The 24,171-nt window shown below is 40.9% G+C and overlaps 1 protein-coding gene across 1 annotated transcript in view; it reads left to right on the plus strand.

Annotated features, from left to right (window-relative positions):
• Positions 1-24,171, plus strand: part of SORBS1 (sorbin and SH3 domain containing 1) — a gene marked incomplete at both ends in the record, with an annotated part of 77,450 nt that overhangs the window by 24,540 nt on the left and 28,739 nt on the right. Inside the window, 10 exons of the mRNA XM_080347681.1 lie at positions 4,848-4,877; positions 8,538-8,713; positions 9,511-9,574; positions 10,709-10,783; positions 11,119-11,181; positions 15,212-15,259; positions 15,374-15,503; positions 17,423-17,537; positions 20,930-21,013; positions 23,770-23,784. Coding sequence (XP_080203807.1) covers positions 4,848-4,877; positions 8,538-8,713; positions 9,511-9,574; positions 10,709-10,783; positions 11,119-11,181; positions 15,212-15,259; positions 15,374-15,503; positions 17,423-17,537; positions 20,930-21,013; positions 23,770-23,784 — 800 coding nt within the window. The remainder of the gene's footprint in view (positions 1-4,847; positions 4,878-8,537; positions 8,714-9,510; positions 9,575-10,708; positions 10,784-11,118; positions 11,182-15,211; positions 15,260-15,373; positions 15,504-17,422; positions 17,538-20,929; positions 21,014-23,769; positions 23,785-24,171) is intronic.

Consider the following 24,171-nt stretch of genomic DNA (forward strand, 5'->3'; position numbering starts at 1 on the left):
GCTTTTTCTAATTAGAACCTATGGATCAGAAGCCACTCTGAGCTTGGGGGAGAGGCTTATAACTGGGCTATATACATATGAATAAGTTATTATAGGGTAACAACTTATTCCCCATCAGGTGTTCTGGCACGGTGGAAAGTGTGTATGTGCTCACCTCGTTGCCAGTAGAAGCCAAGGTAGCTTGAAGTGGGTTCTCCCTATCTGGAAAAGTGGGTGTCTTACTTCTTGGTTACTGCAGTGTGAAAGCAGTTGTATTTTCAGTTACTGTGAAATAGATTTGGCCTCTGAATTCTCAGCAAAATCTGTTTGTCCGTAAGTTTAAATATGGCAATTTGTTCCTCTGTCCCAAACTGGATCAATTCAGACTAATACTGCAGTAGTCCTTGAGCACTGAGTTTGCAGATGAACAAAAAAACCATGTTGGAGCACTCCTGTGTTTACTAATCTAAGCCTTTCTCTGCCTCGCAGCAGCTCCCTCTGAATGGATAGTTGAATCTCTTTACCTCTGGCATTAGAGAGAAGCTTTGCTTCTCGTTTTCTTTCTCCTGATGGTTGGCACTACCTCAGCCTCCCGGTTCATTGTGCGTCACTAAAGTCTGTAGCTTATAAAAGGGTCATGCAGGTGCAGACCCACTTGCCTTGGTTTCCAGCGGACTTAGGATCTCCAGGACCGGCAGATTCCAATCTATAGTGCAAGGCCTGTACTCCTCATATTGTAGTCATTCTAGTTATATGCGTGCATTGATGTGCTCCTCTGCAGCCTCACATGTATTTTTTTTTCAGTGCCTTTTAAAAACAGACTTCAGTCTTTGATCCTGAAGATAGTGTCCTCACCGTAGCCCAGCTGATTATAAGTGTAATGAATGGGTTTTCTCTCCTTTTTTGGCCAGTATCTGAAGCAGCTTTGCTTACGTGCTTCGGAGTGAGGGTGTCTGGATTCCTCAGCTGCTTCAAGAGGAGAAAATATTATTTGAGGCAACCTTTTTTCTCTCAAAGCTTTTTGTTACTTTCTTGAGGTGGCATACTCATTTGGTTGGTTTGTGTATTAAATCTGGAGCATTTCAGTGTGTACCACACAAGGATATTTTATCTCTGTAGATTTTAAGAACACTAGAGACAAATCTGTATAATATGATCATCCATACATACTGGCTCTGAGACAACAGATGTCAGATTGTTCTGTTTACTAATTACCTTCACAGTTAAGAGTTTGTCCTGTGTGAATATCTTGCCCCTCCGACCATTAGCACTCATGATACTGAATCCTGATAGACTGAAGAGCCTTCTCTCGTCACATTTTTGTTGACTGTGATATAGATCATGGCCTGATAAGCAACTTGATCGAGTGTGTGAAATATCTCCTTCTAATACATGATTTTCAGTCTTTATTAGTCAAACTTGTAATTTGCAAGAATCATATAGAACTGGCTTGACAAGGCATCTTAGTCATAAATCTGTATTGGCTGACATTGCAGATGTCATACTGTGTTTTTATTAGTAAAATCCCATATAAGTTGTTGCAAGTTTTTTTTTTTCTGGCATTATTGTCAACTTGACAGACAGATGTCCCAGACGTCATACTAACGCTTTTTGAACGTTGTCACGACATTTGCTTTCATCCTTGTCCTGTGGAGTTTCCTTTGTTTTCCAAGACATACTGAGGATGAATGTTGATTGTCCAGTGAGCTGCTCTCTCCATAACTGCTCTGTTTGGAGCAGGAAACTGCTCTAACGCTCTTCAGTACGGTTTATATGAATGTGTTAATTTTCAAGCATCTGACATCAGTTGTTATCATTTGGCATAGTCCTTAGTTACTGTTGAAGTGGAAAGTATTTCTCCATCAGGCAGGAGGACGTCAGAATATTCTTCTTTTTAAATGCAGAATGGAAATAGTAATCAGATGTGTCATCTTTTCTGCTCTCTTATTAACAATTCTACTGTGCCTACTTGGTAAAAGAACAAGATCATTGCTGCTTTTCTGTTTATTCTCCATGTACCTCAAAACCTATTTTTTAATCTCTGAGACATTCTGTTAATTCTTTTACTTCCTTTGTCGTTTTCATTCACTTCCCAGTGTCTGCTGCCCACTCATAAATATGCATTTTCTTACTTTTCCATCTTATCTATTGAGAGTTTCTTACAGTTCCTTATGCTACCCTTCTTATCTAGGCTTTATTCCAGCACAGCATCAAGGTTTATTTTTTGCTAACTCAGTGTTTTTTAAATGGTTCTCAGATCTTAGTTACCTATTACATCTCTGTCCTGGCTGACGTGATTCATATTTGGTTTCATCTTTATGGACCTTATCTATTCAAACCTGGTTTGGTCTCATGACATATGACAAATTGTTAAAAGGTTATGAGCCACCTTCAGCTGAATGGTTAATTATGTTTTGTGCTGAAATCAATTCCTTCACATCAAGATGAGGTTTAATATAAATTCCTGTTGTGTACTATGAAATACCCTCTGAATTAGAAATTTCAAGGTCATTTTCGTGCTTGAAGTCTGAGATCTCCAGTAGTTTAGTTAGTCTTCAAGGTGGATAATGTGGCTTTCATTCTCCTCACTGAATTATCAATTGCTTTTTAAGGAGCTGGTTATCTTAATCTCTGGAGTGACTGTTGCAGTGGACATCACCAACTGTCCTATTTTATGTTTTATCTGCTAGTTCATCTGTAAGCATGTAAGACCCTTTGATTTGGACCTGTCAGAGACTTAGAAACGGGTAATGGCATTTGAAGCACAGAAACTACACTATATCCTTTTTTTTTGTCTGCTTGATCTTACTCAGTTAGTTGTGATGACAGAGCTCAGGATTTTTTCTACTGGATTTCAGTAATACCAACTCAATAAGATTTATGCTTATAAACAAGTCATTTCAGGTCCTCTTGTTCATTCCTAGTACCAAGGTAAGAATTTCTTCCCTTCATATCTGCTGCTGTCTTGATTAATTTTCTTTTTGACACCTTTATTTTGCATTAAACATGTACTCAAATACTTGTTTCCTCTTACCCTTTTCTTACTGGTTTCAAGTCTTGGTTTGCCCCAGTGCTCCCTCCTCTGGGGACTCAGAAGGCATCTGTAGTCATTCCTTCACTGTTGCCAGCAGTTATATTCCCCTGCTCAACTCTTTCTTTGGGAAGCCTGCGAGGTCTTGGCCTTTGCTCACAGTCCCAGAGCACAAGATGGAGAATGAAAGCCTCAGTGAGCTGGTGTGTGCCTGGGGCTACTACCTGTCTCTGGTCAGACAGGACAGTGCGATAGCAGAGACCACCTGCTCCTGCTTCTGTCTGTCAGCAGCTCTTTCCTAGTCAGAAACACAAGTGAAAAGGCATATTCCTCTTCATGTAAAAAGTTTGGTTGTGTTTTTTTTTTTTAAATGAAAAGTCTATTCATCCATGATATTCTTTCCTCTGTGGTGGAAGAGATACAAAAGAGCTCTCAAGTGTCGATTCTTTAAACCACATCCTTTATCAGGAGACCTTAGTGACTGAATCCAGTTCTGCTTAGTGAAGGTGATGACTGAAGCTGAGACCATCCTCACCCCCCCATCTTTTCTCCTAACACACCAGCCTGCTCCTGGTGGTGGGCTTAGAAGAGTGAACTCTGTGGCAGGTGGCTCCCATCTAGTTTTCAGGTTCGGATTGCTAGTATTTCCTTTTCTCTGTTGCACGTAAGGGTTTGTTTCATATGTTGGCAGCTGTCATGTGACAGTAACGCCCAGGAGCAGCTTGCCATTGGTGGTTAGTAGAGCAGAAGTGCTGGGGTTAAAGTCCATAGATATTGGTGAAGGAGCTGCACTTAGTGAGAAGGAATATAAATTTCCCTTGCTGAAGCTGATCCACTTATTACAAATATCTAGTGAAGGTGGGTTCTGCTGGCAAATAGCGGACAACTGGAGCATTGTTAGCTACTGCAGACTTGCTTGGCAAGTGTCCCACGCCACCCGAAAGCACAGGTATTTCCTGGACAGGCATTGCATGGCATGGTTTGTTATGAATGTATAACAGGTGTGATTAATATATATGAAAATTTTGAAATCTTTGCATTAACAATGGGAGCTTTCAAGAGTGTTTGTATTTTGTATGTCAGTAAAATAGTTACTTTTCAAATTACTTCAATGCTTTAAATGAAGAGATTAATTGCTAGGGAGTAGAAAGAGCAGAGAACGGGGTGCTAAGAATTCTTGGTTTATTCTGAGCCATGGTTTGGGCAAGTCATTTGAGCATCCCTTTAGAAAGCAGCTGTGAGCATCAACTTTAGGGTGGTCAAACATACTAGAAGATACCACAAATGTTCCAGTCTGAGAACTCAGTAATGAGAAACCGTAAACCAAGGGGACCGTTCTGAGAATCAAAGCCGTAACCAAGCTGTATCTGTGGCTCAGTAGTACGTGGTGAGACTTGGCAATCACAAACAGTGACTTGGTCTTTTCCTGTATCCCTTTGAAATGCTACAGCATTATTGTTTGAAAATGTACTTCATGGTAACGGTTACAGAGTTAGTTGTCAAGTTGTTTGTGAATCTTTACTGCTTTTCAAATTGTCTGTCTGCTGAAAACTTTTTTCAAGAAAAAAAAAATTAAAATTTTTAAGTTGTTTTTTGCAAATGTCTTGGTCACTGCATCGTGAGTTTTATATTATTCCACGAGGCTGCACCGTGGAGAGGGGACTGTGGGCTGTCAGTTTGGCAGGGTATTTGAAAACAGACTCTCTCCAGCAGCTGCTGCCATTCTGTCTACAGTGTATTTCTTGCCGCTCAGAAATGCAGCACCAGAGCACTTGCTGTTTATGTCTCACACGTTTGTTCTGTATTTCTTTTTGTTTTGTTTCTTCCTTTACCACAGAACAGCAAAAAAGGCTTAGTAGCCTGGCAGGTATGATGTGAAAGGTCTGCTACCTCCCAGCTGCTGCCTCTGCTGGAGCAAAGCTGCTGCTTTCTTAGCTTATGGAGTACCTTTAGCAAACACACTTCCCAGGAACTGCAAAGGAATGAGTATAAATATTTGTCTTGGCTTAGTCCAGGTCACTAAATGTTTGATTCCAGTCTTTTCTCCCAGTGCTACCTGTGTGGCCACATGTGAATATACTTAAACCCTAAATTCTCTGTTCCTCCTAAGTCATAAAGATTTACATAAAGTTTGATTGTACCACTTGACTTTTGGGCCTGCCTTTTGAGCCTTTTAGGTTTATTCTCTTGGGGCATATTCTCAAGTTCCTCTACACAGCCATTAAAGTTAGTCTTGCTTGTGGTGAGGGGGGAGAAGAGAAATAAAAATCAGTATTGACGTAAGTCCAGGAACAGAGGTATTTGTGCCAGATGTCAATAAATAAATGATAAAATTGTAGTATGTGAGTATGCATGTGTGCTGCCACCCTTCTCTTCCTGGGCAGCTTTCTGCTCTTGTAGTGAGTATGAGTCTCTCCTTGAAGGCAGAACAAGCTGTTTTCCTGGTCATCTTTCCCTCCACACACCCCAAACAGAAGTAGCTCAGTCTGCAGTGGGTGTTATAGGAACAGCACATTATGCACCTGCTTACACATATTATTTTTCTTTGGTTATGGCCATGTAGAGGTGGAAGAGAACAGAGTCACAGAGAGTGCCTAAGCAATTTAAATACCACAAATAGAAACACAGGGAAGCCAATAGTGCAATTGGGCTGCTGCAAGGGCCCTGGACTAGCAGAGTGTCCTGTGGGGCTGACATCTGCCCCTGAGGCAGCTGCTGACCTGCTCCAACCTCCTTCACCTGTGACACCAGCCTGTCCCTCCTCTCTGCTGCAACCCTGCTGAGGTGACAGTCTCGGCTCCTTCCCTTAGTGCAGGTGTTGTCTCACCAGACACACTCAGCTCCGAGTTTAACGCTTGCTTGCAAGTTTGGACAGAGGTTTCCTGTTGTTTTTCCCTTTCACAAGGTGTTTCCCTTCATTACCAGGAACTCTTATGTTTTCTAGACTAGAGATGGCCACAGAGCAGTTTGCTGCAGCCCAGATGATTCTTGGTCTGGAAGAGCGAAGCACATTGTGGCATAGCTGGGTCTGCACCTGATCTCAGTGTGCCAAAACAACCACAAAAGCTGTGGGCTGCCAGCTCTCCCCCTGCATTTTATAATACATTCTCTTGATCACAGCAGTAAAACTCTCATGCTGTGCAATCCCCTATACTGCTGCTGTTCTTGTGAAAGGGTGGCACAGGTGTGCTGACGAGTGCAATCTGCTTATTTGGGCAATTAGGCACCAGATTTGGCTCTCTGATTTTTAAATACCTCAAAGGCTCGTATATAAACTCTTTTGAAATGATGGGAGCTGCACGGCAAATATAATACATTAGTGTGACGTTTAGCCATTATTCTCCAAGTTGTAGGGTATTGTAGGAAATCTGTGGTGAAAGATGTCTGCTTTAGTTCCTCCCTCTGCAAAGACACCCATGCAGCAGGTGTCTGTGTTTGTGGTATCAGCTGGGCAGCCAAACTGGAAGAGGCTGAAGTGTTCCTCTTGGCCGAGTCCTGTGGTGCTGGGAACCTGGCAGGATGTGCAAGGAGGGCTTGCCCTAATACAACTCGTGCTGGCAGACAGGCCTGTCCAGTCTTCAGATGTTAGTCCAGCACCTTTGACCAGTTCTAAGTGCACTCTAAAAAGTGCTTTTGAAAAAAACTCCTTCAAAATACATTTAACTAGTTGGTAGATTTTCCCCTGGCTATGCCATCCTACATAGCTCCCAAACCTTCATGCTATAATATTAAGATGTGAACTCATGGTTGGGGGATGGCTGGCACAGGCCAGATGGTGGGTTTTATTTTTGTTAAATCATCAAAATAAAGATTTTGCTTAGAGTCATGGCTGTGGCACTGGGAAAACAGATTGTGATACGTTTACCCTGCCATTTTATATCTATCTTAGGTATTTTGAAGATTATTATCGTAGTTTCACATGGGGTCTACCTGGCAAACAGCCAAATACTTTCCCAGTGCATGGAGCTAGGGAACCAAAGAGAAGTAAGATGTATTTATTAGTTCTGTTAAAGAAGATCTTTGTCACCTTCTCTGGCATTTAGTTCTTTAGCCTGCAGAAAATGACTTTTCTAGACCAGAAGCTCAGGACTTGTAACATCATCAGTGATGATAAGTAATGGAGGAAAGTTGTGACTTTTCCTAAAATTTCCATGCTCTCCACATATCCTCATCCACATCCAAAACCCCACTTCCTTTCGGCCTTCAGGGTCTGCTTCTGGAGGCTTAGTAAGGAGTTTAGTAATGGGAATAGACTGAATATTTCCTACAAAATGGAGAGCCCTGTACACCAGGGACACAAAAGGCTAAAACACAGTGGACACACATTCACAGGGAAGGGAAGCAGGTTGAAAATACTAAACAAGGATTTAATAGATGCTTTGCTCCATTTTGAACATTTATAAAAGTTACTTGATTTTTCTTAAAGAGGAGGAACACCTAAAGTTTGATGATAATTTCAAACCAACCACTCAAACACAGATCTTCAACATACTGTGTTTTGCAGGGCAGAATTGTGTTTGCTCAAGGTACCAACAGACCAATGCTGTGTTATGCACGAGCCTTTCCTCTGCTAAGTACCCCTTTCAGATTTCTGTACATTTAATGGCTTTGGGCAGTATGGTTATGTGCATGTGAATAAACATCTCTCTCTTTCTCTTCAATGCATGCAGTGATGTAAAAATGATAAGACGTGGCAAAGTCTTGATGAGGCAGACTGTAGAATCACAGATATTTCCTCTCCAGAAAAGTCCTTGGTAGACCGTAAGGGTTGTTGTGCTGCAGCTCTCCACAGCATAGCAGAGCTTCAGAGCAGCTGAAGGAACCTCTCTGGGTTCCTTGGCCAGTGATGGTGCCTCCTGCTACATGTGGGTGTAAGCTGGGCACCATCAAGGAATTACAGGTAGAAGCAAAGCAGTCTGGAGCAATTAGTTGTTTTCCCCAATCTTTGTGCAGACTCATGTGCAAGAGGAATAATATGTATGCTAAACAAGAATGCAATTTGTTGTTTACAAACTCTGGTTAGGGTACAGAGTTGAATTGAAAGCGTCACATACTGACTGTAACAAATGGGATTGTCAGGCAGGTGGGTGCAGGCTGTTAGAAAGTAGTGCCCCGCTACCATGTAGGATGCTTGAAATCACCAGCAGGAAAAGATATCTAGGAGACTGTGTCACTGACACTTTTTGATGAAGAATGAGATTGCAGAGTTGCTAATTGGTCAAAAAGACTTAAAAAAAAAAAGTGCCAAACAGTTCTTGAAACAAAAATTTTCTGTTATCGTACATACATGATGGCTGAAGCTGTCAGGAGGTGCATAAAGGTGGCCACTTGAGAGATGCTAGCCTGCTTTTGCTGGTATCAAATGTTTTCATGGTAGGCTTCCTTCAGTCCAGACGCTAAGCACAGCTAGCAGGCACACAGTCTGTCTCATCAACTACTTGCTAGGATTTGTTGCCTTAAAAAAGTGGAATACGGTGATGTGGTGAAATGCTGGGATGAGATAAGAATCCCCCATTTTAATTTCCAGATTCAGTGCCAGACAGACTAGTTTCTGATAAAGTTGATTCAGCGTTCATACGGGACAAGCCAGTTCTGGAGGCAGTGCCAAGTGGGAGGAGGGCAATGGAGGAGAAGAGAAGCGTTGTCAAGAGCCCTCAGCGCATGGCTGATACCTCCGTCGATGATATTGGCATTCCACTGAGGGTAAGGCAATGCAAACTCTGGGCCAGATTCTGCCTGCACTGAGACTTGGGGCATTTGCTAAAGCTCCAGAGACTGCAGAGCTTTGAGGGAAGATATAATTCTAGTTTCAATTTATTTTATTGTTAACACTTCTCTTTGCTATCAATGACTTGTTTCAGCTGCCTCAGGGTGGGGAAATTAAAAATGAATATCTCTTTTCATTATATTTGAGAATATTCCTTCTCATTTCATTCACACCTAGCAGCTAAGGGAGAGTTTTGTCTCATTTTAGATGTGTTAAAGGCAGATTATCTCTTTTATACAACATATTTAAGTTCATTCAGTATTGAGGAGAAATTATCATTAAATCATATAATTGATCATTAGTCTATTCGTAAAATTAGTATTGGAGTGACTTGAACTTTAAACTACCCATTGAATATTTAGGAAATCGGTATGTATAACTAAATTAGGCAAGGTGTCTACTTTTAGATGTCAAATCATATTTGTATGCAAAACCTTCCACACTATCTACAGTTCTGCACAAGTTACAACCTACCCCTGCAAAGCTTGTACATTATTAGTAACTCGTGTGAAGCATCTAGCTTCATTACATATGAGTTTATATATTTGAGTAAAATCACTTGTATTTCAAAGTATGAATTTCAAATAGCCTTGATTTTTTAAGTAGTCAATGATGATAAATGAAATAGGAAGCCGAGTGTAAACATTTTTCATTGGAAGATTTATAAGAACTTTGAAAGGCTGGTAGAATTCATGGTTGTGATTATTTATGTGTATATTCATTTTCCCAATAGAATACTGACAGATCAAAGGACTGGTACAAGACAATGTTCAAGCAGATCCACAAGATAAATAGAGGTACTGTAACACAGATGTTTATTTATTTTAAAAGACCACCTTGATAATATTTTGTTTCATTCATGTGAAGAACTGTGCTGGATGTTCAATAAAAGCATTTTGTGTTAACTACTGTTTGCTCTGCACCACAGAATTCAACCGATGTATTTAAAATCTCTGAAGTCAAAGGTGAGAGAACAGTGAATCCAAAGAAGGGTCTGAGTTGTTCTGAAAGGTGAACTGCAGTGCCCTCATGAGATCAAGAGTACTATTTGACATCAGAAAGTTGACAGTAATTCTATACTTAAAGAAAATAGAACCCTGAACTCCAGTTATAGCAGATAGCCCCATTCCCACAGACTTTCAAAGGGTAGTAGGTTGTCATTGAAACTGCTCTGTGTATAAGAGAAAACCTTTTACACTGTAAAGCATTAGTATCTGCATAATAAAGCTTGATTTGAGGCTCACTGAAACCAATGGAAAGGTTTCCATTGATGTCTAGTGAGTTCAGAATCTAAACTCTGCTTTTCCCAAACCTTGGATTTTCTTCTTTCAAAACCTAAAATTGTGGTGAGCTGTTGCAAACTTCATAGTGGTGCACTCTCAGGGAATCCCCTACTTCGGGGCACTTCTGTGCCTGGCTGCTGCTATGTTCACGTTTGCTCTTCTGTGTGAGAAATGGCTACAGCAGCATTTGCAAACTGAACCCTCTGAACAGCCTGATGTGCAGGCAAATGCAATTCAGAACTGCGCTTATATAATAAAACACCGAGCATGCAAAACTGGAGCTGTATTTGCCGCTGCAGGTGCTGTCGTGATGAGCTTCATGCATATATAGGCGCTGTGTGGTGTTGGATGGAAGGAGAAAGAGTTGAAGTTTCCTAATCCCAGTGCACCTAACAGAGGCTCCTCTGCTCAGCCAGAGCCTGTGTTCTGAAGGAGGAGGAGGACTTCAGTCTCCTCAGCTTCCTGGATCTCTGGCAGGGCCTACATAGGCAAAGCAGCAATGACTAAAGAGGCATCTATGTTGTGTCGTGCTGGAACATCAGCACAAGAGGGACTGTTCTGCAGCTCTTATGGATTCTTGTCTTGCCATTCTTCCCCTTTAAATCTGTCCTCTCTGTTCTTTTTTGCAAATCATGTTCCTCTCCTTAGACACTCCTGAAGAAAACCCTTATTGCCCTACCTACATATTTCCTGAACTTCCCGAAATCCAGCAAAAAACTGAAGGTACCAGAAGTTTAGTCAGAGTATCTGTTGTCTTGTGCTTTGAGTTAACTCTACTGTAGCACCCTAATAGTAACTAGATTCAGGTTCTAGATATCCATTACCCGTGTGTTACACTGGCTGGAAATATAGTTATACCCAGTGTACATTCTTGAGTGATGCATAAAATAACTAAATCTTTGCTAATCCATTAATCTTTTTTTAAAGTATGATGCCATTTACTCTAGTATTATTAAAGTAGGCAATAAAACCATGCGGTGATAGGAATTTGGGGGATGAAGCAGAACCTCCATTTTACTGTGGATAGTCTCAAAATCCACTGCTTTTCTCTGCTGCAGAAGACAATCCTTATTCTCCTACATACCAGTTTCCTGCGTCTACTCCTAGTCCTATCTCTGAAGGTAATAATAAAGGACCATATCTATTTTTCTGCACAATTGCTGCCTTATCCATTTATTTTCTTCCTGGGGTGTTTTCTAGTTGCTGAGCATTATGCTGCCTCATAATGATTTGCTGCACTCTAAGCGTTGCCTTGACTGTATGATGCCTTTTTGGCTTTGCAGTGCTCTTCTGGCTTTGTAACTAGTATTCAACTAATGCTACAGACTTGGGGTTTGCTTGGTTTTATGTGCTTATCGGTTGTACTTAGCAGTGTGTGTGCAGTGATTATTTAACATGCCTAGAATGCTGACTTACATGTAAAGATGTGGTTTAAATGAGATTTCTCTCACCCCCCCCTTTTAGCTCAATACACTTCATTAATTATTTACTTTTGGTTTTGAATATTAACACAGTATGAGGGCCAGACCCAAAATGCCACTGAAGTTTATTGGTAAAAAGGTTGCTTGCTTCGGTGGGTTTTGGATCAGTCCCTCAATATAGTCTTTTAAAGTAAATGTAACTTGGTAACGTAAGTTCAGGGCTGGCCTTAGGTGCACTTGGCATATCTAGGCAAGAACAGAGTTTGACAGTCTCATCAGCATATTTTGCAACTTGAAATAACACTGTCTTTACCTTCTCCTCTTCGTGTGGTCAGCAGATTCCTTTAAACTACATGTACAAACCAGGATGCTTTGCAGTCATGTTTCATAGATGGTGAAATATTATCGATTGCAGTGATAATCCTATAACTGTGTGCATATGCATGTAAACACTTATCTATGAGAAACGCTGGAATCCGCTGCACACATTGGATCATTGGATATACAGACATCTCCTGATTGGCAAATTGTTGATGGTGGCAGCCTTATTGGCTCGGTGCTTTGGTATTACTTTTGATCCTGCAGTTTAGGAACTTGCCTACTTAGCCTGTGCCTCAGGCCAGCCCTGATGAGACTAGTAATTTATGTTCATATATAATTAATTCAATGTTTATATTAAACACCTGGTGGGTACTGTGTAAGAATACAGCACGCAGTAAGGGTTCTAGCTGAGATGCTCAAAGATGACTAGGAAATGTAAGGTGCATTTCGCTGTTAAAATGAGTGCAGACGAGCGTCATACAGGTATCTAAGATACTTGCTCATTTCTTGGTGAAACCTGTAGGTGAAGAGACCTGTCTTGCAAATCATAATGCAGTGTAAATTATTTTTTCTTGACAGAATGGTATGTGGGTACGGACAGACAGCAGCAGAGACCAAATAACTAGTTGATAAAGGAGTTTTACAGAGATTCACTTTTATTGTTTGTAATGAAGTTTGAAAATACATTTTGCTGTTCTCTGAACTCATGTAGTTTGCAAAACTAATGATGATAATATGTTAAGAATCTGATTTCCCATAAATGTCTCTTACGAGCTTACAAAAGTGCATATGAAAATAATTTCCTGGTTTAGGTAGTTGAAATTTTATTGGACCAAACATTTGTTCGTTATTCTCAATACATTGGGAAATGTTTCTGTAATATATTCTTGGATTCTTTTCTCGATAAGGAATCCAGACTGTCTGATGATGTAGATAGGTTGGAGTGCATGTTTCATGTTTGGAAAACATTTCAAAGTAATATACTCAACTGCAAAGTGTTTATGCAAAAACGGATTGAAGCCTCAATTTCATACAATCAGTATCAGAGTTTGGATATCCTAGAAACATCAAGATTTGGCCTCCCCTCCTCTAAACTACTTTTGGAGTCTAAGGGTATTGAAATGTAGAGATTTTGGCCAACCCTTTTAAAAAAAGAAAAATCTGCAGATTCTGTAGGAACTATAGGGGAAAGGTCTCTTCTTGCTAAAGGAATCGGATTTTAAAACTACAAGTTGTGATACTCTGCTCCATTAAGGAGGGTCCCACAGATAAAATGCAGCTCTGAGGACCGGGAGACATTGTTTTAATGCTCACCTCTGATTTACTCTTTAAGCTTTATCAAGTCATTCTAGGTTTCTGTGTTTCAGTACTCCCTGTTGTAAAAGGGAAGAGATGTACACACTCTTCTTCATAAGATACTTGAAGAGACAGAACTTAACTGTTCTCCTTATTATTGTAGATATTAGAATATTAGCAATTGTAAAATAGTACTTATCTGCAGTGATTTTTTTTTTTTCCTGTATGGTTTTGCTGTCTGAATGATGAGCTATAATATTGACATTTCTCTTCAAGTAAGTAAATATTTTTTTTTTTTCATTATTCACCAGCACTAAATAATACTATGAGAGTTGAATGGCTGTGAAGATAGTTTTAGACATTTGTTCATCTGTACTTGTAGGAACAGAGAGTTTTGAGACCTACCAAGTATCTTACTATCTGAATAAACCCATCTTTTATATAGGAATATCAATAAATTTTGTCAGCAACTCAGTGTAATAACATTAAATAAATAAATATTTGTTTTCTGTCATTTAAGTTTAAAATACAGAAATCAGCTTGAAGATTGACCTTCTCTATTTTTTAAAACAAAGGTTATGATAAGCACGGTAGAGTCAATAACCATCTGTTTGGAACTTAAAGTTTCCAATACATTCACAGAGAGAATTCAACAGAGAGGCTAGAAGTTAAGGTTTCTTTGAGCCTTCCCGAAAGGCTTGATAAAGCCTAGAGTGCAATTTCAGGTCAGCTGTGCTAGCCAGATTGTGTTTTTTCCAGCAGATGAGATTGGCTGTAGCAGCTGATTGATGTCCTCCTTGAGAGAAGAGCTGAAAATTGTTCCCATCTGTTGGTCGGCATCACTAAATTCACATAGCACTTTTTTAGTATGTTCTTTTCTTATCTAGCTTATTCTAGCTTCATCCCGTCTTTTTCTCTCTGTCGCTTTCAGTGGTTTCTTCACAGAGGCATTAGTAATACCTTTGCTCGCAGTTCTCATTGCAGTCACTGTATTGTACTTTCCTGTATTTTGTCTTGGAAGTCCTGCAGATGTCTCATATGGACATCCCTGCAAGTCTGAGCCCTCAGCAGCAGTGAAAAGTGGTGGGCCTGTGGGTCCAGTTTCCAGGTCTTATCCCAACTCCCCTTGCTACTACCTATAGTTCACTGAGGATTCATTCCAAAGCTGTAGAAGATGGTGGAAAGGTACTGCTAGGATTTTGATCAAGTCAAAGCCTCTCTGGCCGTCACCTGTGGAGTGGGAAGTGGTAATGCTGCCATCCTCCCATCTTCTTTTGGGACACATCTGCCTTGTGTGCTACAGTACCATGATATCTGTCATCAAGGCAGGATATGGTTCCATGGCCCAGGTCAGCAGTTGTATCCTGGAAACTATATTGGTGTGTTGTTGTAGCGCAGCACTTCTGTTATTAAAGTTGTTCAGCTTGGAGGCCAGACCGCACCACTCAGTTACACTGATGTCATTGCTGGCTTGTGGAGAGCTGCTTGAATATCTCTCTTGCATTCTGTAGACATGTATTTCCTATTTAAAAGGTATACTCTTCAGAACAAGTACAGTCTCTTGGTGCAAGTACATGTTTGTGTCGTGCCAGGAACGTTATCTGCACTTAAAAGATAATCGGTCAGTGAACATACTTCAACTTGGTGTGCAAGCTAATACAAAGAAGATGTCCCAGCGATTATTATATGCAATTGGGACCAGGACTCCTCAGTTCTGTTACTGTGTCTAGCACCTAATGAGTTATTTTAGGCACGTACTATGGCATTTAGATCCTCAATTTATCTTTCAGCTTTTGATAAAGTGGATCTAATAACCCTTGCTGTAGAGGAGTTTTGTGATAAAAACTGATGGTTTTCTAAAGTGCTTTGAGACCCTGAAGAAAGGTATTAGTGTAAGTAGTGCATTAATATTTATATCTAAATCTAGGAATTATTTTTAAATGCAATTGAAACGTCATTGGGATTTTCTTTTTTAAAGTTTCTCCCCCTGTGGTAAGTATTGGGCATATCACTCAAACTGTAGCCAATGTATTAGTAGAAGAAATTAAAAGGGTCTCTGGTGCTGCTTCTTTGGGGCTTCTCAGCTCACTTGCAAAATGCTTTTGTCTTTCAGACGAAGATTCTGATTCATACTCTCCTCGTTACTCCTATTCTGAGGACAGTAAGTAATTCTCATTTCTCGGATAATCTGTCAAGCAGAAAGGACACGTAACGCGTCTATTTATTTGCCTCCTATCCAGCTCACCAGTATTCCTGTATCTGGCTTGTCCTACAGGTAGAACCCAGCTTTCGGTTCCCCGCTCAAAAAGTGAGATGGACAATATTGATTCAGACAAGGTTGTTAAGAGGTCTGCCACTTTGCCGCTGCCAAGCCGTACTTCATCACGGAAATCAAGCCCCGAAAGGTGAGCTGAATTAAGATATGTTTGCATCAGTACTGGAAGGATCTCTGAAACCTGGGAATGGGAAGGGAACAAAGGTGGAAGCTTTAGGTCCACAACTGCAGTTAAACATTTTGGGGGAATCTAACTGCTCTACTTGGCAGCAGTGATCTCCTTCATTGTCGCAGCCGAGTCCCCCATTTTGTCTGTCCTTTTTCGCCAGGCATCACACAGTCTGTGGCATAGTTTCCTGCCTGGGTGTCGTGCCAATACAGTGCCTCCTGCAGAGGCACAGTGGAAACTCTTACCTCAGTGTGATGCTGTAAAGGCACCTCAGAATATAAGTAGTAGCAGTAATTGTGGAGAAGCAAAATATGGATTTATGTTGAGCCTGGGTTAAAGTTTTGTTGCATTTTCCATCTCTGAGGAATCCCACCCATGTGAACTTAATTGGAAGTAGGTTCATTTCTTGAAAGATCATTTCTGATCTTTCAAGATTACTTCCCTCCTGTCTTTTTGCTTCACTTATTACCATGTATTTTAAACCTCTTCGTAGTAATAATGAATGTTTACCAAATGAAGGGAAAGCAGAATGAGCAATGGATATTTATGTCCTGCTGAATTCTCCTAGCTCTTGAACTGCTTCTCCCTCCCTCACCAATGTCCACATGCTCTTAATGTTTTTCGCTTGCTGCTTCAAATGAGCAATGCCATAATTTGAGATGGCTAACTCAATGAGAATCTCAGGCCAGCGGATCAGGAGACAAAGTTTACTGGTAGAAAGTGTCTTCCTTATGCAGGAATTGAAGGCATAGTATGTTGGCCCTCTGAGAAAACTCCTGCAAGTAAAAGGATTACAACGATTAGTACTTCCTATTATCTAGTGACAAAACAGTGTTTCACCAGGGAGAAGTTTCTCTGGGGTTGTAGTCTGAAGCAATCAAGTTTATTCTAGACAGCAAAGATGAACCTTGTTGAAATTTGTACCCTGTTTGTGGGCCAGTCATTAAAAAAAAGTCTCTCTTAAACCAGTGGAGAGTGTATGGGAAACTCTGTGAATTGTTCCTGTCCTAAACCAGGTCAGCAGGGTAAGCGGGAGGAAACCTGGCGCAGCAGTTTTGGTTAGATATCTCACTTTTATGTGGTGAATGCTAGGTGAGATGAATCCACATACAACATTGCCCATCAAAGGGAACATATCAAGAGCAAGATCAGAATTACTTTACCAGTTTAAATGGCCTGATTTCTGGGCTTTTTCAAGGGCATTGGTTATTCTGCATGAGGTATTTGAATATATTACTTTTGAGAGGAGCTGGACATTGTAGGATATCAACCCAGAGTGCTTTGTGACTACTATTGTCTGAACTGTGCCAGCGTGGACCCTGCACGAAATTATAGTGGTTTGGATAGTCAACAGACTGTTTTTAGCTATCTTTAGATATACCAGTCTGAAATAATTCATCCATGTCTCAAGAAAGGAGCCACTCTTGGACTCCAGAGGGCCCCCAGAGTCCAGAGCAGTAGTAGTGAGTTAATCAGTGATGTGGCTAAATTGAGGAAGTTTAGCAGAAGATATTTAATCTGAGTTCTGCTCAAAGTTTGGGCATGTTCACATTTGTGAGCTTAGTTGAAACCCATCACTAAGCTATTTCCAATCAGGAAAGATAGGGAAACCTGCAGATTTACTGAAAGTACTTGGAAGAAACCCGCTCTGGTCCAATGATTTCAGCAGCTGCGCTGTATGAAACTCTGCCTGCTATAGACAAACAAATACATGCCTGGAGCCCTCTCTGAACTGTTCCTCTTGCAGCAGGCTCCTTTCCTAGATTAAAAAAAGCATCCTGATTAAACCAGTATTACCAGGGAACGGCGCCTGGGAAAAGGAAGTGTTTGTCTCCACGGAAACCACAGTGTTTTGGGTTAATTGATCTTCCTTTCCTCAGGACTGACTGGGAGCCTCCAGACAAGAAGGTGGACACCAGAAAATACCGTGCTGAGCCCAGGAGCATTTATGACTATCAGCCAGGAAAGTCCTCAGTTCTGAACAATGAAAAAATGGTAATGCTTGTTTTATCCTAGTTTGTGCCTTTATCCTTTGTAAAATATTCCTCAAGTGCTTGTCCAGTTCTATTCTGATAGGATTCTTTATGCTGGCATTGCAGTGCTCATGTGATGCATTTCCTGTATATTTTGTTTTGAAAACTATTTTGCATAACTTCCTAACATTTTTGTTCTCTATAAAGCAAGATCCAGGAGGATTGAGAAGCTTTTTTCCTTTTGGATGTGTTGTTTTCTGTGTTAAGTATGGATCACTAACCCTTGTTTTTAATCCCTGTTTGACACTGTGACCTGCTCAGCAGCTGTTTTGCCAGCTGTACTTTTTCTAGGGCACAGCATTAGTTGATGCAGGAGGTTGAAGGCATTATACAACAAAGCAGGTTGGTTCAGTTTCTGTGTTCCTCTGATGCTTTAAACCCTGAACAACTGATTTTTAGAGCGCCTGTAATGTGCCTTGGGGGATGCCTCTGAGATGCACTAGGACATGACCATCTCCCCAAGCTGCTGGCTTTCCCAGCTGGATCTCAGCTCTCCTGTGGCTGGGGCGGCAGAACTGAATGCAAGCTGGCTGCACAGCTACACTGGTGTGTATCCTGGATTATTAAGCGAGGTGTTACCAATTTCAGTTTGAATTAGTAAGTGATGCTGTGAATTGTGACAGCCAGGGGACATACAAAAGTATCATTCTACAGGCTTGGCTGAGAACACTTGGCAAGGGGCAGGACAGACAGGTGGTGTGAACCTCATCAGCCAGTCCTGCATAAATCACCACAGCTCACTTCAGGTATCCTTCAATAGTACAAATGTGACACTGTAAGTACTAGAAAATATTGAATGAGGTTACTAATGAATAGCCAGATCGGTACATAAAGATCTAATTGTTCTTTATAGGCATTAATTTGGAGGATTCAGTTAGAAACACTAATCGTATGTGAGATTCCAAATGTAAACTGGACTTTGTACCTTAACAGCTCAGGCATTGATCCATACATGAAACAGGTAAAGGAATGCTCCTGAAAAACCTGCCAAGGATTTTACACAAGACTGAACAGCAATTTAGATCAATAGAAATATAAGAATTGAGTCTGATCTGGGACCTGATGTTCCTCCTTAGTACAGGGGTGTCAGACTCATTTTCATCGGGGGCCACATCAGCCTCACAGTTGCCTTCAAAGGGCCAAATGCAATTTTAGGACTGTTTAAATCCTACTCCTACATCCTACAGTCTTAAAATTACATTCAGCCTTTTGAAGGCAACCGTAAGGCTGATGTGGCCCCCGGTGGAAATGAGTTTGACACTCCTGACATAGTATTTTCGGGCGTTTTCTGTTTTCCTTCCAAGTACAATTAAGGTCTGTCAGTTTTTGAAGATCCTGCAACCAACCTGTTTTGACACCCATGTCTATTCACTGACTTCAACAAAGTTGCTCCTGATAGGGACATGATCCTAGTGCCTATCAAATTGCGCAATGGATGACTCTCTTGATCCTACTGGGCATTGGCTCAGCCTACTAGAGAAGTGCCAGTGAGGGGTGGTTGGACCATGGTATAGCAACTCCATTCCTGCAGTCCATCCTGGAGGAAGATTTCTGCTGACTTAAGGGGCAATTTTGTCTCATGGTAAACAGCCAAAATTAAACCTTGTGTCTGCTTCATCTGGGTACTTAACCCTTTGTGAATGGTCTATCATCACCAGTGGCACTGTTTACGTGTTCAGACTTCATCAGGTACTTAATTGAGTTGAATCAGAGTCTAAAGCCACAAGCAGGACCATCATCAGTGTGAGAAAAATTGTACGGAGTTCATCAAAGACAAGAAGAATGTGATAGCTGTGTTACTTTCAATATAATTTTTTGAGCTTTAAGCCATAGATTACAGAAGAAAGAAGATCTTGAAACAACGGCTTCATTGTCTCCATCAGTCTCATTAAACACAACAGTAATACAGTGGTTAGCGACTAGATCTTTTAAGAAAGCTGGAGGAGATTTGTCGATGTCTCTTGGTAATCCCACCCAGAGCTAAGACTATCAGAATCCAAATACAAAACCATTTCAGAGCAATGAAAAGCCTCCTGTTGACATCAGGGGGCTTTTTTTTCTGATGTAAAGGCAGTTATGTAACAAGATGCATACTTTTAGTTGGAGTACAGTAAAGTGAAAGATGGAGACATTACTTTTATTGTGCTTTTAAGAAATAGCCATATCTTCCTCCAGGCCATTGTAGATCAAACATGATGTAACCATTTATCTTTCAGATGGAAGCATTGCTCCTCTTTCAGCATTAATCCTGAGCTCTTGTCCTAGAGCTTGTTTGTGAAGCCTCATAGCTGTGGCAGTCTGGGACATCCAGCAAAGCCACACGCTGTTGGGAACTGTCTCAGTAACCCCGTCTCAGGACGATTTGCATCAGGACAACTGGTGTTGGCCATCTGTGCATGGCTCACTGCTGCTTCTGATGGTGCTCTTGAGGTCACACTAGCATATCAGACATAATGCATTTACACTTTTGATGCACTGAGATCCATTATGTCTGAGGCTAGGTAGACTGAAATGCAAGAGTTAACTAGATGTCATTTGAGGAGTGGCATCTCATAAACCTCAGCAATGGACTTTATTCTCTTATCTCACCTGTAGCGTTGTTAAACAGTACAACTTTTTCAACTTTTCTTGTTTCGTTAAGACAGATGCTAAAAACAAAAGGAATGTTTATTTTCAACTGTACTGTCTTCTGTCCTGTCTGATTTCCCTTCATTGTAGCTTTGTCTGATTCTCCAATGTTTATTTGTGAAGAAGCAAGTAATATTGTCTCTCTATCCATCCCTTCAGAGGTCTTCAAGGAATGCGCTCTCTCCAAGTTGTCTCCTTTGATCTAGAAAATCACCTTTCACTCTGTTTGCAGTGTATAGAACAGGGTTTCTCACATATTCATGTACTGTTAAAGATGCAGTATTTGATTCAGGTCTCACTGGATCTCGCTTTTTCAACCAAATGAAGATTAAAAAAAAAATTTGAAAGTCCATGCAGCTTTGGACTCGTTGGAAGTGTCTGGCAGCAGGACTTGAGGAACTGGTTGACTCCCAGCTCTTCCATTGAGTTTCTGCCTGACTGGGCAAGCTGCATGATCTCTCTCTGTGAGTCTCCTGATCTGTAAAATGCAATGCGTTCGTATTCATGTTGCGCACAATGATGCCATTAGGCTTAACTGATATGTTTGCCAAGCAGTTCATGGCCTTTTTGAGAAAGATGCTATAGAAATTCCAAATTATAAGGCCAAAAGTCTACATTTTAGAATGGAAACCATGCGATCTGCATCTCTAACAGTCCCTTTCCGTGTATTCTTTGCATAATGTTATCCTTCTCTTTCTTCCATTCCCCTACCACCAATTCCTTTAGACTCGGGATATAAGCCCAGAAGAGATAGATTTAAAGAATGAGCCTTGGTATAAATTCTTTTCGGAATTGGAGTTTGGGAAACCGGTAAGTTTGATAGTTGCGATGACCAATGAAGTCAACCTTCCCTTTTTTTTTTTTTTTTTTTTCCCCTCCCCCTTTTTTTTTTTCTTTTTCTTCTTTTTTTAGTGATTGTCACATCTCCTTGCCTGGTCCTAAACTTGGAACAGCTGCCTTATTCATTTAAAAATGTGATTATTCATAACATCACCCTGGTACTGATGTAAAGTGGCTGTTCTGTGACCACTTGAAGTATTTTGAAGCCATTTACAAACATTCCACACCTTCCAGCCTTATGTATCAACAAGGCAATATTTTTCACACATCATAGTTCAAAATGCATTTTTGTTGTTAATGTTAGAAGTAATGCCCTGCTGTCATTATTGAAAGTCCTTATTCAGAGCCCTTATTATCCCTCTGCCTGACAAGATCTAAAATGGCTGATAGGAAGCTTTAAGTCAAGGAGAACCATTCATTTATTCCTGCCTTTGGCTTATAAACTGTAGTTCAGTAACTTCCAGCTGGCCAGAAACAGATCATGACCCTGTTTCCTGCTCATTTCCATATGCGTGTAGCTGCCCATTGCCTAAACGGCCTGCATCAGCCTGTGTTAAATAGCTCTTGCCATTCCCTGAAACCAAAGGAGTCTGTTCAAATGGAGCTGTGTTGCCATGTGTGCAGAAGAAAAAACAAAAGCCTCAATTTCCCACTTGGGAAAAAGATGAAGCAAAGCTTGATTATTCAATAGGACAACGGACATTTTGATGGAGGGAATGCATCAATGGTCATGGCTACTGGAAAAAAATGTGACTTTAAAGTGTTTTGTGGCCTGGTTCTTACTGACTAAACCCTATTAACTTCATTATTAAATACTGTTTAATAAGTTATTCTTACTGTACCAGAAAGTCAGTAACACCCTGTCACATCTCTTCAAGTATAATGGTTGTTGCTACTTGAGGTCAGTTGTCAAATGCCCATACTCACCATTTTTGAGCGCTGCTGAGATTTCCCTGCATGTACAAAAAACCACGCAAATACATTTTAAGATTCACTGTTGGTTTCAAAGGCAATTGCACGTGGACATCAGAGGACAGGTTTTCTTTAAATCTGGTCTTTGTTCTCTCTTCTCACAGAAGGGGCAAAATTCTTCAGCATAGACTGTAGCTGCTTGAGGTTGGGTGCCCAGCCTGATCTCATCATAAAAATAGTGTAATTTTTGCTGAAAAACAGACACATACAGTGGCTGAGTAGTCTGTTCTGTCATAGAAAATGTATGTATTTTATAGCTGTGGGCCTTCTATCCTAAGCTAAAGAAGGAACTTCAACAGCATTGGAGATGAAACTCAGTAACATTTAGGCAGTAGAAATCAGGTAAATCCCACCTCACTGAGGCTTTCAAGTGATGTCAGCCTAAGGATTTAACCCCTCACAAGTTGTCATGGTGTAAGATTTCCACAAAGTGAGAAGAAACCTGCTTCTCTTTGCTGCTGTGTAATTAGTAGCCATATGCTCTTGCAATGAATGAAGGTATGTCATCTCTAAGATTCTTTGAGTTAGTGTAAGTTAATGGGAAATGTGTCAGAGAAAGGAGAACATTTATGCCCTCAGGCCTTTCTAGAAGTGAGGGCATATCTGTTCCTCTGAGGCGTGTGTTTCTGCTTTGGGTCATGCAGCCTTGGCCTTACTTCAGAAGAGGGCATCTCAGGCTGCACCAGCAATCCAGCTCTCATTCAGCAGAACATCTGTCCTGGTTCCTCAGCTTGCCTGGGGCACTGTTGTTGAGGGCTGCTTTCTTACAGCTTATCTTGAAATGATAGCCCATGTAACTAGCTCTAGCTCCAAAGCCGTGCAACTGTGCTCCCTGATCAACAATGCCAACCCATGACCATGGTACTATGTACAGAGTGCTTTGGCATTACATCAGGCCCTTGAACTGAGGATGTCATCTCAGACTATTGTAGCTACCTGCTCTGGAACCTGACAAATTCAGCAAAGCTTCATCACCAGAGCCAAAAGAACGTGGTTTGTGTAGCTTTGTTTACTCAGCTCACATGAGGACCAGATTTTTGTGACCAGCCTAGTGGCTAAGCCCCATGCCTAATCAGAGGATTTTAATTGACGTTTACTAGTGCCTGGCATTTTTTCAAAGATTCTCTGATTGTCTCAGCTTCTTTTTCCAATGCTAGAGATAATGTGTACTTCTACAGGATGACTTCCCCTGGCTTTGTGACTTTACTTGCAGCTATATGACATGGGCAGGAAAATCTTTTGTAAAAGGAAGCAGAGGTTTCTTGTGAACATGTGGGTGTTGCTCTCCAGAGACACCAGAATGACCAGAGCAGGGCTTTCCCCATTGAGGAAAGGCTGTGTACTTCCTTCAGTGACTCAGACAATCTAATTGCAGCAGTCAGTGTGGAGACATAGGATGATGCTGAGCTTACCAACCAACAGCGGTTATTTCACAAAATAAGAACATATCAGTGACAGGTGCATATCTGGTGAAATGAGGATATTAGCATGACATTGTTTGGATAGGAGTGTCAGAACAATAGTCTTTCACTTGGAATAATCCTCCCTGATATTTACATGTGCATTCAAACAGGAAAATCCTTTTTTGAAATTGGCACCTTCACCTATAGGATGAATTTTAAATACCTACTTCCCAAACTTCCATGTGTCCCACTCTCTCCACCAAAAGCCCCACAAACAAACTCCCAAACCAGTGAAATGAAAAATAACAACTGCATTCTCATTGCCCCACAATGCCACCACTGGAAATTCAGCCATTTGTTCACATGGTATGTATTCATAGTCCGGTGGGGGTGGGAAAAATTCTCCCTTTTCTTTATCAAAGGCACTTTTTTTACCTTTTCCTTTTCAAAAGAAGAATGAGCAAAACAAATGCTTTTTATGACTGTGTGTTTCCCCCCCCATTTTGTTTTGGTTTTGTGTTAAGAATGCTTTAACTGCCAGCTGTGGGCTCCCTCTGAAGAGCCCAAAATCCCTTAGAGCACCTTGCAAAAACAAAAATTTCCTCAAACACTACTGAAAAGAGCCCCTCCCAGGCTGCATGTATGCTCTCTTTTGCCTCCCATGATCTCTTGATATTTGTGCTGTAGCAGATTTATCCCTCTTTCTATCTCTCTTTCTCTGTTGTGATTGTTTTTTTAATTTCTTTTCAGTGT

This window comes from Nesoenas mayeri (assembly GCF_963082525.1).
Source record: "Nesoenas mayeri genome assembly, chromosome: 7".
Classification (NCBI taxonomy): Eukaryota; Metazoa; Chordata; class Aves; order Columbiformes; family Columbidae; genus Nesoenas; species Nesoenas mayeri.